The 17,618-nt window shown below is 39.2% G+C and overlaps 1 protein-coding gene across 5 annotated transcripts in view; it reads right to left on the bottom strand.

Annotated features, from left to right (window-relative positions):
- The window catches only part of LOC122842056 (inactive phospholipase D5-like), a 55,834-nt gene that overhangs the window by 7,182 nt on the left and 31,034 nt on the right, over positions 1-17,618 (bottom strand). For 4 of the 5 annotated variants that reach the window (XM_044135567.1, XM_044135566.1, XM_044135568.1 and 1 more), the window contains 4 exons: positions 9,980-10,110; positions 1,850-2,036; positions 1,080-1,191; positions 752-879 (listed from right to left, as the gene is read on the bottom strand). In XM_044135567.1, the coding sequence (XP_043991502.1) occupies positions 752-879; positions 1,080-1,191; positions 1,850-2,036; positions 9,980-10,110 (558 nt within the window). Of the gene's footprint in view, positions 1-751; positions 880-1,079; positions 1,192-1,849; positions 2,037-9,979; positions 10,111-10,237; positions 10,262-17,618 lie in introns of those variants that run through there. The other variant, XM_044135570.1, reaches the window with a different exon arrangement.

Below are 17,618 nucleotides of genomic sequence, written 5' to 3' on the forward strand. Positions count from 1 at the left end.
TATCAATCAAATGTTATCTGTATGGCACATTTCAGCAGCAAGGCTTTTCAAAGCGCTTTACATCATAACAAACACAAAAACACAGAGCCATGCAACTGCATCGACTGGAGAGTTGGGTCGGACTCTCCGGTCCAGTCCTCAACTGGTTTGAATTGAGATTTAAAGGACTCTCTCCTTTAAATAGTTCATCTACATAATGCATTTCACTTTGTGGATAAAGTTCCAGAAATGCATGGAGTTTTCAATGATATTCTAGCTTATTGAAAGTATCTGTAGCTATTTATTTGGAAGACATTACTGTTGTGTTTTTTTGTGTAAATTATGGTCCAGCGAAAAAACAAAACAAAACAACTGAAACTAGGAAGAATACAGGCAGCTCTCATTATTATTGTGTCTTAGGTGTTAGCATCTTGGGTTGTTTTGGGGTTTGATTCATTGATTCAAATTTCATTGTTATCCTTTGTTCCTTAGTCTCTTTATTTGATTACATCAGCCTTGTTTCTGTTTTACTTTAGTTCAATCCTTCTTTGTGATTCTAGTTTATTGTGTTTATTTTATTCTAGTTATTCTAGAGCTTCTTTTCTCATCTTTTTCTTTCCTTTTTTTATTAAAGCATGTTGAATCACCTCGTGAATAAACACACTTGCTTTGCCTCTCCTTTTCCGCAATATTATAATCATTTCCCTCCACACTTTCCACTGTAATATTTCCGCTTTTGTTCATGATGTACTTTGAGGTGGGTCTACATTACGGTGGTCAGAGATCTCCAGTCCATGCTGGCGCTGCCGATGTAGAAATGCTTCCGGTCGACGACCCAGAAAGACGACTTGAGGAAGCCTTTGGTTAGGGCTGTCATGTTCACCTCGTGGACCTCAGCTCCTGCAAAATTGGGAGGAAAAAAAAAAAGAAGTAAAAGTACACGCTTAAGCCAATAAAAGACAGAAGTTGTCATTTATGACATGGACAACAAAGCAAGAGACTAACTCAGAACCATGTCCAGGAGATTTAATTACTGACAGATTAGACATGTAGAGGCAACATGTCTTGTGTTTAGCTAAAAGCAGAAGGGTAGAGCCGACCGTGATTGTCTGCGAGCGTCTTTAGCTCTGCTGAGTCGAAGTCTCCTGTGGAGATCTTCAGCTGGATTCCTTTGTCTTTCAGTCCCTGCAGCCTGGACAGCAGAGTCCTGCCCTGAAACAACCCAACAGACCCTGAGCTTAGTATTCTAATAAGACAGTTCACTTCCTAAACTTATGCTATTCATGCTGTTTTTCCATGTGGAGGGCTACAGTATCTGTGATGTTGTTTTTCATTTCTGGTCCCAGTGATAGTCATGGTTATTCGTGTTACAGGTGCACCTGCGAAGCAAAAGTGTCTATTTTAAAACTACAAAGAGTGTACTGACACAGCACACGAAGAATGATGTGATGGATCACATTCGTCTAATAAGACGACAGATCAGTTTGAGAACAGCAGTGAAACAACATCTCTCTATTGGCGAAGCTTTATTTTGTACTCAAAGATAACGCTCACTAACATGCTGTCAAAACACAAATCTATCATCTTGCTGTTTCGGTCATTAGGTAACCATCTCAGGATCTTTTTGTTGGCTACATTTCAGTCATGTCTGGCAAGAATATAATTGTAAGGATCCGCAAAGTTAATGCGAAAAAAGTTGTCAGAAAACATCGTTTTGTTTTGTTTTTTCTTTTACGTTTTGAGGCCCTTGCTCTTGCACTGAAACCAAAAACTGAAACACGAGCGGGGAAATATAAAACAGACAATATATGTATCAACGAACATCACAACCTGTGCGGTGTAAGGTGTCTGAGAGCTTGTCTTGTTTTACCTGGCCGGCAGCAGGGTAGAAGCTGAACTCATAATCAGAGGAACTGAGGAACCAGACGGGGGAGACGATCTCCACAGCAACTCGAGCTTTGTCCAGTAAGCTGTTGAGCCCTGTGGAGAGAGGTAGGTGGAAGGCGCTGTCGTCTGAGAACGACATGTCCGCTGGGATGTTCTCCACAAGCACGATGCTGTGGAGAAAGATAGTAAAAGTAAAACTGCCTTAAGTATCAACAGTGTCAGGCTCAGAGCCTCAGATATGCTTCATAAATTTCTTTCTTCGCTTAGTTTCACTGCAAGTGTGGTTCATTAATTCATCTTCATGTTTAATAGGTGTTGGCTCTGTGGATCTTCGTGTCCTTAGCTTGTCTTTAGTCATCGGCCCTGATTCATGGCTGACAGTTGTCCCTTCTGTTTCCCTGATGTGAGCTGAAGCGACGGTTAGATTTATCCTCATTTCCCAGCTCGACTGACCGAGCTCGGGTATTTATTACAGTGTGTCAATTTCTGCCAGAATTAATGAGCTCCGCAGTCTTTCAAAATGTAATTACCCGTTTACCTTCGTGGCAGAGTTATACACACTGCTAATGAAATGAGATTTTTTTAAATATATGTACCTTCAACCACAAGGCAAATTAGTTAACAGCGTTCTTCTTCCTTCTTCTCTGGATCATTTGCTTAATGAGTGAAATCAAATTTTTTCACACACATGCCCCCAGATTCCGTTAAAAATTATTCAATTTTGCACAAGATCGCCTCTAGCAAATACTGGGAACAGCAGTGGACTGATGAGATGAGAGTAGTGCCAGCTTCATTACTACTTTTTCAGGGAAATGGATTCATTTGTGGTGTAATATTCTTGCTGCGTTTCTGCTGCTCACTTCATATTAACATTAGGGATTTTATTTTGGTCTGTCTGTCTGAGTTTTCTACCACATGATATATTTTAAAGCAGATGCGAGCAGAGTATTGCCAATACCAATACGATACCAATACTGGTTCATATATCGTTACTGTTAGGTGTTTTTGTCCTTTTCCCCCCCAGTGTCTTCAAAAAGTCAGCATGATTAACAGAAGCAATAGAAAATGAACACTTTTTTTTCATTCATTTTTCCTAGATAAAGCACAGGAAAAATGATCTGAGAGCAAATCAAAACAAAATCTTTTTTGAGGTAGATTTGAGAAACTACAATAGAAGAATGAAATAAAATTTCACTAGGAAATTTGAAACTAAAGTATCGGCCTTACCGTTCTAGTTTTGATACAATACTCATATAGTCTTAGTATTAATTTTATCGATATTTTGGATCGATCCGCTGAACATCTATTTCAGGGTAATCATCAGCGGTTTGGAGACGAACAGCAGCCATGTGCATGTTGAGGAGATATACACAGATGCATTAAAATTTTCCGTGCATCAGCTGCATGCTTGATTCAGTAGATTGTGTGAAATAGATCACAGGCTCTGCTACATTCTCTGCACAAATGTAGTGGACTTCATGATAAGCACTAGTCTAAAAATAAATGCTAAATGATGGGGAAAATGGCCTCCACGGTTGCCGTTTAAGCCTTAATGTTTCCTTAAGTTGTCATTTAGAAAAATCAAGAATTTTTCCTATATTTCACAAAGTTCTGTGAAATTAAATCAACAAACGAGAGTAAGAATGCGAAACCTATTTCTGTTGCCATTTTCAAGCTCAGCACTATTCAGGAACAGATGCTGAATTAACAACGGGATTAAACAACAATTTTGGCCAGCCAAATCTTTAGAGAGAGGAAAAAATAAATAAAAAATAGACAAGCAAGCAGCTGTTTTGTGTGGCTGAACAGCTTTACTGCAATCTTCGCCGCTTCTTGGTTGATCAAGCAGCCGGATAAAATGGTTTACAAGACTCTTTCATGACCACTCCTGACGGGGAAACGAATTCAGTGACGTGTAAGAGAGAATGGCCGGAACTAAAAAGTGTAATTTAATGGAGATTGGTTTGCAGTTGCCTCTCATTACAATTTTTTAATTGTAATGAGAGTCAGTATGACTCAAAGGTTAATTTGGTTAAAATGATGCTGCTAATATCCAGACAATGTGTCACAGTATTACAGCCTAAATCAGCAGAGGGCTCACTATTGAGCTAGGCTGCTGTCACACATTTATTGCACGCAGCCAAATTAGATTTGAGAACTGGGTTCATTCCAAACTCACACAAACAGCATCAATATTTGGTGTAATTCTGTAACCCACTGTGCACACATGGGATATTTAGAGTCATTTAGTTCTTTTTTTTCTTGCTATTCATGTTATTCTCACCTTCACCCTTTCCTTTTAGTATGCTCGCTTGCTATTTGTATGATTTCTATCCTGTTGAGTTTTATTATGTTATTTTTCTTTACATCTTCTTGGATGATTTATTGATCCATTTATATTGATTAGATTTGAACATATCCAGCAGTTAGTGGAGGAGAGCACACGTTAGCCATGTAGGCTTTGCTTGCTTGCTTGGCTACAGTAAATGTATTTTATCATGAATATTTGGATTAGACAGACAAATGTTCAAGATGCATTTCTCTTAGTCAGTAAGCTCTTTATGGATAGAAGCGAATGAAAGTCTGGACGTGTTTTCAGATAGGTCCGCGCTTTCAAATTTTGAGCCTATTCTTTGATTCTGTTTTCTTATGATGTTTTCTTTTATGTCTTCATCTATGAGACTACAGTCACTCATGCTGAAATTGTGACATTTTCTCAAGCTGCAATTCAAGATCGCAGAGGAGACAAGACTTCACATGCATTGTGTTGACTCAGTTGATTCAGCTGGCTTTGTCCATTTGTTGCTAGGGTTTGGTTGGGTTAGTTTGTAGCTGGTCAAACTTGGTTCAGTGGGTTTACTTGTTCCTTGGGTTTCTGTTTGTTGAGATTGATTGCGCGCCTGTTACTGTGACATTTTGATCCCCTTTCTTGAGCCCCGACATTATTTTGGGGATGAACCTGCCAGAATCAGTAACTGTGAAAGACAAGAAGTGGCATCTCGGTTTTTACATAACCAGAACATGACTCAAGGACATAAGGGTCAGAAAATGTGTTTTAGGTGATAATGTAGTGGAATCAAATTGAGAGGCCAGTTGCCAGCTCTCCGCTCCCAAATGTATTCCTGGCTGAAGAAGAGCCGAGTCAATTTGTGGAAGCAGGCCAAGGGTCAAACTGTTTGACTCACACACTGTCTAATAAAAACATCCCTAATATGTCCTCATGGAAATGGCGGTCAATAAGTTCAGTGAAGAAATGGCTTCAATGTAAAACTGGCCAATAGATTCTGTAAGGTTTGATTTCTTTAAAGTCCATGAAGCGAAATGGGTTTTCTAGCAACCGTATTTCAAATTGTGAATGCACAAACAAGCTTGGGCAGCTACAATGCACGCTCCGCAATGATTGAAAACAAGGATGGATGGAAAGCAAGTGGAGGAAGGCATAATCCTATTGAGAAACAAATGCAGTGAGCCTTCTCTAATGGCCCAGAGGTATGATGAATAGTGATGGTGACTGGCTCAAACACCCAGACAGGGTTCTGTATAAAAATCAGACAAAGCAGGAAGGCAGCAGTTGTTTATCCCCGCGGAAGATTCATTGATTTATACAGTCTGTGCTGTCTGTGGCTGGTTCCCTCCTCTGTAACCCATCTGTGCAGTCATGGGTGCCATTCAGCCCCAGCAGCAAACAAAGCAGTTGGGTAAACTTCATGCTGCATTTGTGTGCAGAAACAGTCAAACAGGAAGAGAACGAGAATGTGACTGAATGGAAAAAAAACCCCCAACTTTTTCTTTAAGTGATACAACCGGGATATTGTTTCACAATATCACACAGCCGTCAGAGCAAATATGTTTCCATATCGAACACGCAGCACTGAATATAAAAATGACTAGTGAGTGTAAACATGCGGTACATAATAGTGCCGTGTGCTTGCTTTCGACTCCTTGCGCTTACTAGAGCACTCTCACACTAACAACCTGGGATCATGCTGGAAACCACAGCGTGGCAGAGTTGGCTCTTGAAAAAGGATGTGAATTATCTGCCCTCTCACGAGCCGCCCTGAGCTCGCCGTGTGCAGCAGCGAGAACGTTCATACACAGGCTTCACCGCTGCCTCCATCCTGCTCACACAAGGCATTCAATTTAGTTTTACCAGGGAGGAAAATCCCACAGGGGAAAAAAGAAACTATGTCCATTCAACGGGCGTTCTTTATTTGTTGCTAAAAGCCTAGACAAGCTTGCAAGAAGTTTTTTTTCCATGTGTGTGTTGGACTATTTTTGCTGATGGTCAAATATTTTACACATTTTGAACAAGTTAATGGAAATATAAACACTGCATCTGTTTTGCAGAAAAAATAAATGTGGAGAAGTTAACTGAAGTAATGGATGCAGGGCAAGCCTGTTCACCAGGGTTTTGTTACCAAAGGTTGGGTTTGTGCTGTTTGAACAGACATTAGGCAAACTTTGGGTCAAGAAATATAAAATCAGTTACTTTCACTTTATTTTCATCAACTTAAAAGCTTAAATGGGCAGTATTATGTTTTCATCCAGTCGCACTTTGCCAATTTATAGCACAATCAAGAAACTATGTTACTTTCAGTTGCTGAAAAAATGCTGTTTATATCTAGAAATTGGGACCCTGTCTCTTTAAAAAATGCTCTTTCTCAATCTCAGCCTTAAATAAGTCATTATAACATGTCTTCTTTGTTAACTCTTTAACAGTGTTTTCACCAGAGTTGCATTCAGAAGGAGCTTGTATAATGATCTCAGCTCCTGCGCAGTTCCACCAGGTGTTTGCTAATTATTGCTGTTGGTTAGTCTGAAGGAATTGAGTGGGGGAGCTGCAGAGGAGGGCTGCTCTGTGAGGCAGAGGTTTGGAAGCTTAGAAACTGCAGGTCTGAGGAGGAGCTGTGTCTCGAAGGCGGAGCTAGGGGTCCACCCAGGCATTTTGCACTGCCATGGAGATTAAAGGATTTCTCAAACATGGATGTAAGGTATGCGACAGACTGGCGACCTGTCCAGGGTGAACCCCGCCTCTCACCTGGAACATTAGCTGGAGATAGACACCAGCAAATGGATGGATGGATGAAAGATATTGTTTTAATGAGGAAGTAACGCTAAAGTCAAATAAATAAAATTTTACATAATACTGTCCCTTTAAGAAATGAACTAGGTTAATTATCCTTCACTTTTTAGACTACTTTGAGTAAGGATTTGACTTTACTGTACTGTTTGATAAGTAGGATTAATTGGAATGCATGTATGATTTTTTTTTTCCCCTAAAGAGCCTCGGGACGACATTTGTTATAAATTGCCGCCATATAAATAAAACTGGATTTATTCTGATGAAATTGTGTAATTTTATTCCATGGAGGCCTACAGAAGCAGAATGGGGAGCAATAAATATCTTGGATTCTCTTTCTCTTGGTACACAACTGGTAACTCATCTCACCATGCAATCACAACAGAACACAAAGAACATCTGCATAAAAAAACCCCCACAATTGTAACATCACAGTAACTCCTGAGTCATTGGCTGTGAGGCTTCAGAAAGCTTTTTCGATGACGAAAGCCCATTAGCAGGAACAAAGGAAGAGGAAATTAAGTTAATCATTTAGTTGAGCTACATGTTTGCTTTAATGAAGTGCTTTAAAGCTAGCCTGTGTCCCTTGAGCAAAAATGTTTTTTGTAATTATTAATTCAATGCCTTTTAGTTCTTTGTTTCAGTTACAATGCAAGCATTATCATTAACCATATGAGTTCATGATAATTACTCACATGGTAATTATCATGAACTCACAGATTTCTGGAACTTCCTTTGAGTGTTCTTGAACGAACGAGACCCCCGTCATCCCTGACAGCGAGCCAATGAAAGCTGATGAATCTATTCAGCAGCCTCGTCTCCCTCCATCTGGTTCACCCTTCTTCAACCTCATCCGTGTCTCTCAGCGTGACCCAAGGGGATGCTTCAGTGGACAAGGAAAATTCATTCGGCTTCACAAGTTGGGATTTTGCTTTCAGCCTCAAGTGGGGAGAGAAGGATGTTAATGGTTGATTTGAGGAAGAGCAGAAGAAGGAGAGAATCGATGGCCACAGACATGAGGGGTGAAGAAGAGAGAGAGGGAGAGAGAGGGAGAAGCAATCTGAGGCGGGATGTTAAATTGAACGCTGAGGGTCTAATGGTGGAGAACCAGCAGGAAGTGTAGGAGGAGAAAATAAAAACTGCTGTTTCAGCTCAACACCTGCTGATTAGCCGCTTTCACTCGGGACCACCAGGACGTACTGCGGTAGTTTTTAGACTTCCCGTCCCGGGATTCATATTCCTACATTTTGCATCGACTGTATAATTTTGAAAAAGCTTTTTCCAACTTTTAGAGCAGCTTCGAGGAAGGCTGAAGTATCTACCGCATGGCCAATTAGTTAGACAGAATGTTGTGTTTCCAATCCAAGAAACAAACTGTGCACAAATGACTAAAGAAATTGTTTAACAAAGAAATGATGGAAGAACTTCCAATGTGACATCAAACAGGTCTGAAGAAAAGCCTTCTGGATTTCCTCATGATCTGATTCAGCCACTAACTTATTGAAATCTGTTAACGTCACTGAATGCAGTTGACACTCATTGTCTTGTACACAGACACAAGTACAATCGTCATTACTGTGCAATTGGCATTCAGGTAGAGATGACCGACACCTGATTGAACGATGACATTTTTCAGGGACTCTGTTTCTGAACAATAAAATGCTTTCGACACATTTCAGTGTTGTGCTACATTGGAGAGCTCCCTGCTGTAACATTTTTTTCACCAACTGCAAAATCAAATGCACTTGCTAAAATGTCATGTGACCATTGCAGTAGTAAACCAAACACAATTCAGCATGGTATGGGGTGCTTGCAGTGCTGTGAAAAAATATTCACCACCTTACAGATCTCTTCTGTTTTATTATTCTTACATAGACAATAGACTCAAGCTCAGCACAAGAGACGTTCTTAGATTATTTCACAGCAAAAGATTTAGTCAATGACCAATAATCACTCGCTTAGGAGAGAGATTTAATTCGGCCTTTCAGTCTAGAGTTAAGCCTAAGCAAGATAATGGAGTTTGAATAAAAAATTTGTTTCAGACCAGAAACAAGAATTGCTTCATCCGTCTTACAGAGCCCCAGCATTTTGTCAGTCATTATTGATTGCTCTTAACTTAATGTTCCTCAAGTTTTCATCAGATAGAGAGAAAGAGAAGAGTTTCGTGGTTAGTAGATGATATTTATCACTTATACAACAGTGACTGTCAGATTTTAATGTGAAAAATGTTTGTGTCAAACACCATCGTGATAGTTTTTATGCAACCTTCTAGCTTTTAGTATACTGTATATTTTTTTGTTGGTTTAGAGGAAAATAGCAACGAAAACATTTCAAACTACAACCATGGCCGCCGTGTTTATTATCTTGCCATTTATGTTGATCTACAGAAAAATGTGTGTTATTAAGCAGGTCTAAAACTGAGGAAGTAAAGCAGATTCTTGCTCTTGTTTTGTGAAGTGAAGTTGTGTCGACATTGATGTGCCTCCACCTTGAATACCACATGTATAATGGGATGAAGGGTGTGAAATTCAGGGTAATCAGCTTCATCAGGACTGTGATGCTATTGGTCTGTGATATCACCAAGTATTTTTTATTTATGTATAAACTGACCATCTGTGAATTAGCAAAATCAATGTCGCTTTTAACCTCCGTAAAGCACTTTGTGTTAGACTTGATTCTGTGGAAAAATGCTCCATGATACAGTTTATTTGATCGATAAATTGGTCATTTTGTGAAGATGTTGTTTATTTTTACTCATTTTATTATTTGAAAATGGCAGGCTAGCAACATATGGGTTCACTACAACGATGCACATACACTCACTGCTAAGGACAATTTAGAAAGACCAAGTAACCTAGCAGTCATAAGAACATGCAAAGACCCTGTGCCAGGATTTGAACCAAAAATTGGTATAAATCAATACTTTTGTAGTTATATTTATATACCCCTTTTTGGCAACTCTACCATCTGATCACTGGCTTCAGGTATCAGAACAGAAGTGTCACAAGAAACCTCTGCTTCAGCAGATCTCACCTGCAGTTACTGGAACACTCTTCCTCCGTTTCTTCATCTTCTCCCCAAATATCCACTGCCGAGAAAATCAACGCCATGAGCACAGCGAAGCAGCACACCAAGGCAAATATCACAATGCACTTCTGCTGAGACTGCAAGAAAGGTGAAAAAACAAAAACAAAAACCACCAGATTGATTACTGAGGTTTATTTTCTGCTCCTGAACACTACTGTTAAAAACAAAAAAACAAAAACGAAAGCAAGACCAAAGTTCCCCAACCTTAGATTCTAATAATGGCTGGCTGACAGAACTGATTTACTGTGCAGCTCTGCAGGTCAAAGCATGATGGAGGAGAGTTCAACACAAGCCTGTTGTGTCATATGTGACCTCAGAACATCAGATCTAAATTTAAACACAGTGCATGAATAAAGATGGATAAGGGCTCTAAAGGAGCAGTCAGTAAACCCCCCCCAAAAAACACTTTTAATAGAAAATGGTGAAAGCAAAAACAAGATAAATCACCTGTAGATTTTAAGCTGTTTTAGTCCAGAATGTAACAAGTTTGGACTCATTCCAACATGGCCGAGAACAAAGTGGGCTTCTTTATGTTCTTTATGGTGGAAAATGGAAGGGCACTGAAATACCAGCTGCTTTCACTCGCTTCAATCCAGCCGATGTAGCTGCTCATTGTCATCTCTGCTTTATACATAATTTCTCGTCTTCATAAGTAACCCATTTAAAGTACTACATAACAGGGTTAAACATTTTAAAGACACGTGAAACAAAAAGAAGGTGCGGCGATTTTTTATTTTTTTTTAAATGTAACTTTCAAATAGTTAGATGGAAGACTAAAAGAAGCAAAATTGAGTTTCTGCCACGTTAATTAGGAAAGAGTACATTGATAATGAAAAATTAAGTATTGCTTATTTCTTAATCTGCTTTTTTCAGAGGTTATTGCAGCTTTTAGGAAAAGAACACAAACTATCTGGAGCCCACCAGCCAAACACGCCCTGTACAAACAGAGCATAATCCATTATTGGTGACAGGAGGTGGGAATTTGTTCCTGTTTCTTCCAAAGGATTTGTCCCTGGAGGAACAGAAGACCTTTGAAAGAGATGTAATATATTCTGTTGGAGATTGTTATGGGGAAAATGCCAAAAATCCTAGCGTGTGGTGTGATTTTGGCTTAGTACCATCTTTTTTTTTTCTCCCCACCAGGGGGTCTTTTGTGGGCTCTAGGGTCCCTTATATGTCAGTAGACTGACAGGAAAGGGGGATGGAAAGGGGGAGAAGACATGCGGCAAATGTCGGCCGGGTCCGGGAATCGACGTCGAGGACTCAAGGCCTCCAAATGTGGGTTGCGTTATCCCCTACGCCACCACAGCACGCCTGGCCTAGTACCATCTTGCTGCAGATCTACATACTATATCCTTTTTTCATGTTTTTGTTGGTTTTGACATTTTCCACATACGTTTAATTCAGCCAGACCTCTGCTGTGTCTCCAGTCCCCGTTTCTAACACTAAACTTCTCTTCTCCATAAAGCAGTAGATGTACATCTATAGGTGATCCAGTTTTAACTGGGTGTAACAACAAATACTGTGCTGTGGCAAGGACCGGGTAGTTATCGTTCCCTCTTTTTATTTTTATTTTTTACTCCCTCCAGGACATGTTAGAGCGATTGTAATGAGTTGGCCTTTTGCAGGCTGGGTTTAAAGTGGAGGTGAAGGATGAGTATGGAGGAAGCAGGAATGTTTTTTTGTCCACATTTTGGCACAGCGTTATGGACAAAACATGGCATGTCAAGCCTTTAATAGTTTTAGCTCATTAAAAACTGACCGAATATTTACTCCTGGGTGAGTTTCTGAATTTACATAATCCATCTATATTGTCATAGGTTGACAAAATCCCTTGAACAAAAAAATATTGTTTTTTTTTTTTGACATCCACTTTATGTAAAATTCTCTGCTTTCTTTTGTATCATAAACAGAGGTTTAGTGTTTTACATTTGTTGCCCCACAACTCCATACAATGAGTCAGAAATGGAACAATGAATTAAATCCTGGAGTGTTAAGATGTTTATTAATTTTATTTAAAGTCCACTAATTTGTTTTATATATATATATATATATATATATATATATATATATATATATATATATATATATTTAGATTTCCAGGTAAGTTTATAAGCCAAAGCAACTCCCAATAATTTAGCTATTTAATGGACATTGTAATAAAATTATTCATATTTCTTTTCCCAAAAATCATAACTTATGTTTTATAATAATTTTTTTGATAATTTGAATCACTCATTAAGTTTAGATATTTCACAAGCCAAATGTTCTGCAGTCCTTTTTAAATAATTCCCAGAACAAAATATATTTGTATCGTCATCAAAACGAATGTGCAACATTCTTTACACTTAACAAATATTAAATTTCCCAAGCAAGACGTTTTGGTCCTGGCACTGAAACCTGGTGGACTCCACATATAATCGATCGAAGACCTGATTTTTAAATGGCTATCTAACAGTTTTCTGGGGCACCAGATGATCATCAGCATAGTGGGAGAATCAATCTAAATAATTAGAGGCTCATCTCTAGGCTTTCTCTTATGTATATGAGAAAGTATCCAAAACTTGTCCACCCAGTTCTGGCTTTTAAAAACAAGTGTAGTGGTTTGTTGTGTCTTAAAACATGTCTGTGAGATTCTGTTTGGTAATCTATATTCTGTGCCACAAGAATTCGCTGTAGAAATATCTATCAACGTTATAATAAATATCGTGGCTGTACATCTTACATAGAAAACTATTCTTGTTAAATAAATACTGAAATCCTGACTGTTTCACACAAAGCATATTTCCAAATGATTTTTTTTTTAAATGAACTTCGGCATTGAAATACAACAGTACAGCATGTAAATGTACTTTATTTGTAAATACCTTGAAATTTGGTCACTGGCAAGTCTATATGAAAGAAACATCTACAGAAATGGAAACACTGATTTCCTTTGTGTCAACTGTGTGTGTGCTCTTAAAAAGTGTTCACTGTTGACAGAAAAATCATTTGCACTTTGAGAAAACAGTGGTTTCATCTTTCACAATATTTGCAGTAAGAAATACCTTGTTTTTTCAAACACATCTAAATGAAAATTATTTCAACACAATACAGAAATGGTCTCTGTTTTTTTGCCCTCGTACCACTGTACTCTCTTCATTCTGTAATTCTGTTCAGAAAGATGCTGGCACTTTCCCCCAGCAGCACTCCTCAACTATTCATAAAACAATAACAAAATGTCACCTGACCCACCTCAAACCTGCCTGATGAGCTCAAACTAATTGCTCGTGAACCTCACGGACCATTAGCACAGTCGGCTAAAGTCATTACACTCAGAGGCAAAACTCACTTATGGCAGAACCTTTGTGAGACAAACACAAAGGATTCATTAGTTTACCGTGTGAGAAATGTATGTGTTTGCGTCTTCGCATGGAAGATAAGTTAATCTCAAAAACAATTGGTGATAAATTTCCCAATGAGCAGAGATGTTACAGAAAGGTGGCGACTCACAGAACTATTTATCAAAGCAAGGGCTTTCATAAACAATGCGTACACACCAAAACAAGGCATAAGCCTTTTTCCCCTGAATGTGCACACCTCATCCATTCTTGAAAGCAAGCATCCACATTTTATGATCTCCATGGTTTATTAAACGATGCATCGTTACCTGAAACTGTGCGGACTGAGAAAAAGTGGCTGGAAAACTGCAAAACTAAATAGAGATGGGTCTAAGAAAATGAGTATATTTTCTGGAATACTACGTCCCACCAAAGCTATAAAGTATCTGCCAGTTATGATGGCAAAGTGTTGTGTTTTGGAACGGAGGGTGTGAAATATACAGGACAGAGTAAATATTTATTCCTCTGATAACATAATCCTAGTTTTCTTTTATATATGTGTAATAATTACCTGACTGTCTTCTGTAAATTCAGAAAAGACCCTCATGTGACCAAATAGACATAATCTGAATTAGTGAGAAAGTAGATTCAATTCCCTGCTGTGTCAGCCACAGTGAGCCTTCACAGGTGCAGACAGAGCGCCTGCATAAAATAGCACAAGATTAAATAATGCTATTATTTTTCCTAAATTGCCTAAATTTGGTTGCCAATATGCAGTATGTCTGTCTCCGATAAGTTGCTCTACTCATGCCACAGAATCTTTTTAATACTCCTAGAGAAACCATGGTAACCTGGCCCAGCAGGGAATGATATCCAACAGTATCTTATAAGTAGAAAAGTGACGCGTTTTCCTGCACCATTGATATTGAGGGTAGATGTACCATACTGATAAGGGAGTCAAAATTATCATCATTTCAAAGATGATATTTGAAATTAATGACCTACTCTCTGAAAGACAGTAAAATCAACAAGTTTGATTGAAAAACCATCAGAGACCTGGGAGGAGATAGAAACTTTCTTCTTCACCTTTGCACTTAACAGGAGCACTCTCAGCAAACACTCAAGGGGTAAATGGAGGTCAGATCAAAACCTATCAGTCAACTGAGCCAAATGTCAGCAAAACAGGCAGCTGTATATGAAAGCCCAATTGTGGGAGAGCTGCCTACCTCCGGTACTTTTCAATATTTCTTTGAGGCTACATTCGTATGCGGTGTTGGACACAAGTGAGCATGTAGGATACACAAAGAGGTCACTCAGGTACATCCTACGGACAAAGTAACTGACTCTGCAATGCAGCCGGATATCAATGCGTCTTCAGTTACAGAAAGTAGACTGCAGAGACAGTTGCTTGAGACGCAGGCCACAAATAGACACAAAAGCAAACATTTTATGTATGGAAATTTTTGTATTTTCCGCTGCCTGCGCTGTTTACATTTGTTTTCAAGTTGGAGTGATTGTATTTTATGGGGTCGCAGTGGCTCAGGAGGTGGGGGTTCATCTAGTAACCGGTGGGTTGCTGGTTCAAACTCTATCCTTCTCAGTCATTTTGCCAATGTGTCTTTGGGAAAGACCCATCTGACCACCACACTGGTGACACAGATTGAAAGGCGCCGTCACTTCTTCCGGTCTTCCCCACGACATAGTCTGCCATGGGGAATACATTATAGCCATTGTGTGTGTAGGCATTTTTAAAAGGCACTGAGAAAAAAACTACCTGTGGAAAGTTATGGGGTGGATATGTGCCTGAACTGGGGAGGTCTACAGACAGATGCTGGTCAACAGACTTTCAGACAGGCTATTGTGATGTGGCAATGATAGCAGACAGGCTCAAATCAGCCTCTTTGCAGCTCATTTCAAAGCCCAGCATGCAATTCACCACATAAATAACAGATCATTTGTTTGTCCAAACACACTGTAGGAGTCAGCGCCAGGGGTCCAACGCATAAGCCGATGCTGTCGCCCAGAATTACACCTTAAGCAACAATTGTAAATGTTTGAATCCAACTAAATGGTGAAGCACAGATTGAGTTTTATTGCTCTATTAAGTATCTATTTGTCTCATTTAGACTCCAAGGAAGACATTCAGCACAGAAAGCCTGAGTGACGTGCAAAGCAATTTGACTCAATCATAAATACAACGATTGAGTCAAATTGCTTTCTGGCTTTTATTTTCTTTTTCTAATAGCTCCCCATGGCCCATTAAAAAAAAAAATAAAAATAATAATAATAATAATAAAAAAAGTTCTGTGCAACGCGAAAGGCAGCATGGCACTTTTCCTCACACGAAAACAAACACACTAAAACTGTTAATGTCTCCCCCGTCTGTCGGCCCTCTTGGCACGCAGACGGGTGAAGGCCAGAGCAGCGAAGGTGGATGTTTACATGCTCACATCAGAGGCAGCTGTATTAAACAGAGACTGTGTCCTGCTCTCCCTCCAACTCCCAGCCAGGCGTCCATTAATCTGCTCCACAAGATCTGTCAAAGGACGGGATCGTTCCTCTCACCAAAGTGTGAAGTGGAAAAGTCTGTTTTCCTGAGCTCCTGGAACAAAACTGCTCACGTCTCTTTGCCCTGAGCTATGTCAGCAGATTCAAAAAAAAAAAAAAAAGAAGAAGAAGTGTGGAACCAAAGCAGGTTCGCGTCAAAAAAAAAAAAATAGTACAGAGAGCAGATAAGTTTGTGACAGCAGCGCACCCTACGGATTTCGAGGCTCATCTTAAAGTAACTCTAAAGAGCGCCAACAGAGAGGGAGAATAGGTTTCTCCCCAGGAGAGAATGAGGAATGCGTTGCTGTCCCAATTATCTGCTTATGAGTTGTCCCCGTGTCCTGAGGCGACAGAGCAAATCCAGTCAACACAAACAATACGGCAGTTTAACTACAAAGAAAACATCCTGGTATGATTTGTTTAGCACACGTTTAGCCCAGCAGAGGTTGCGCTGATCTTTGGACGTTTGTGCGAAGCCATGGTGGAAAGCGTCTTCTCTGTTTAATGGACAGCGTAGAATGATGTTACTGCAGTGGAGAATAAGTAATCACACACTTTCAAACAAACACAAAGCCAAAAAAGGTTAAGCTGTTAAATGTTAAAAAATGTTAATGTTAATTACCAATAAAACATTTTTCTAGCTCTGTTTTTAAATCAAATGTGTTCGACTTCTATAATCAGCTCTATTAAGTCATAACAGCTTTTTTTTGTCTACTCAGACATCTAAGTATATTAGTTAGGTGTGAAAGAATCCTTTTATTGTGAAAACTTAAAAGTTATTAGTATTTATCCTTTTAATTACCTGTTAAAGAGGTTGTGAGGTTGCCAAATCACATTGTCAAACTTGACTTAATCCCCTGTGTGATTACGTTACCGTTTGGTGATTTAAATGGAAATTTGCATTGCTGCTGCTAAAATTATGTGGAATGCAAAATGTTAAGAAAATTTGATGTAATCCGACTAAATCACTCATAGGATTTGAGCCTTTTTTTATGATTATTTATCTTTATAATTCATCAAAAATAGATAACCAACAAAAGTAGTAAATTGATGCACAAAAAGCACATGAGAAGGAAACGGATCGACTTTTCACATAATGGAATACAGTTGTTCTTTTTTTCCCACATTGATAGGGACGTTTTCTAACTGTTAAAACTAAATTTGATTTCAATGGTTTCCCAGTTTAACCATGTTTTCTGTCTAAAAGTCAACGTAGAATAAAGAACAAACAAATTCACCCACATCATATTATATGCAGGAAACGAGGAAGTCGGCTACAGCTGCTGTTGTCTTTTGTTGAAGGAAACCTTTCATATGTCCATCAGCAGGAGAGGTCAGGCTTTGGTGTCAATCCATCAGCATCACAGAACAAAAGCTCCTTTGCAGGCTCTAGTTTTGTGACCACATCCAAAAACATTTACAGTAATCTTGATGTAGGTTCTAGTGTACGTTCCCCTCCCGATGCTAAACAGAATGCAATAAAGTCCTCCTACACAGGGATTCTGCACAGTGCGTTTCTGCAGCGGGACTTTCTCATGTCGTCCACAGCTCACATTTCTCATCTAGCCATAAATGGATTTGTCATGCGGTTTGATTTGTAGACGAGGATTAGCTTTTACTTGCTTTTTGTTTCAGGGAAACGGCGTGTAAACCGGAATATTTAAATCCTGACCCGCGCAGAACACAGTAGCGCTGCTTCACAGAGTTTGTGTCTTGTT

This window comes from Gambusia affinis, linkage group LG13 (genome assembly GCF_019740435.1).
Source record: "Gambusia affinis linkage group LG13, SWU_Gaff_1.0, whole genome shotgun sequence".
In the NCBI taxonomy this organism is placed as follows: Eukaryota; Metazoa; Chordata; class Actinopteri; order Cyprinodontiformes; family Poeciliidae; genus Gambusia; species Gambusia affinis.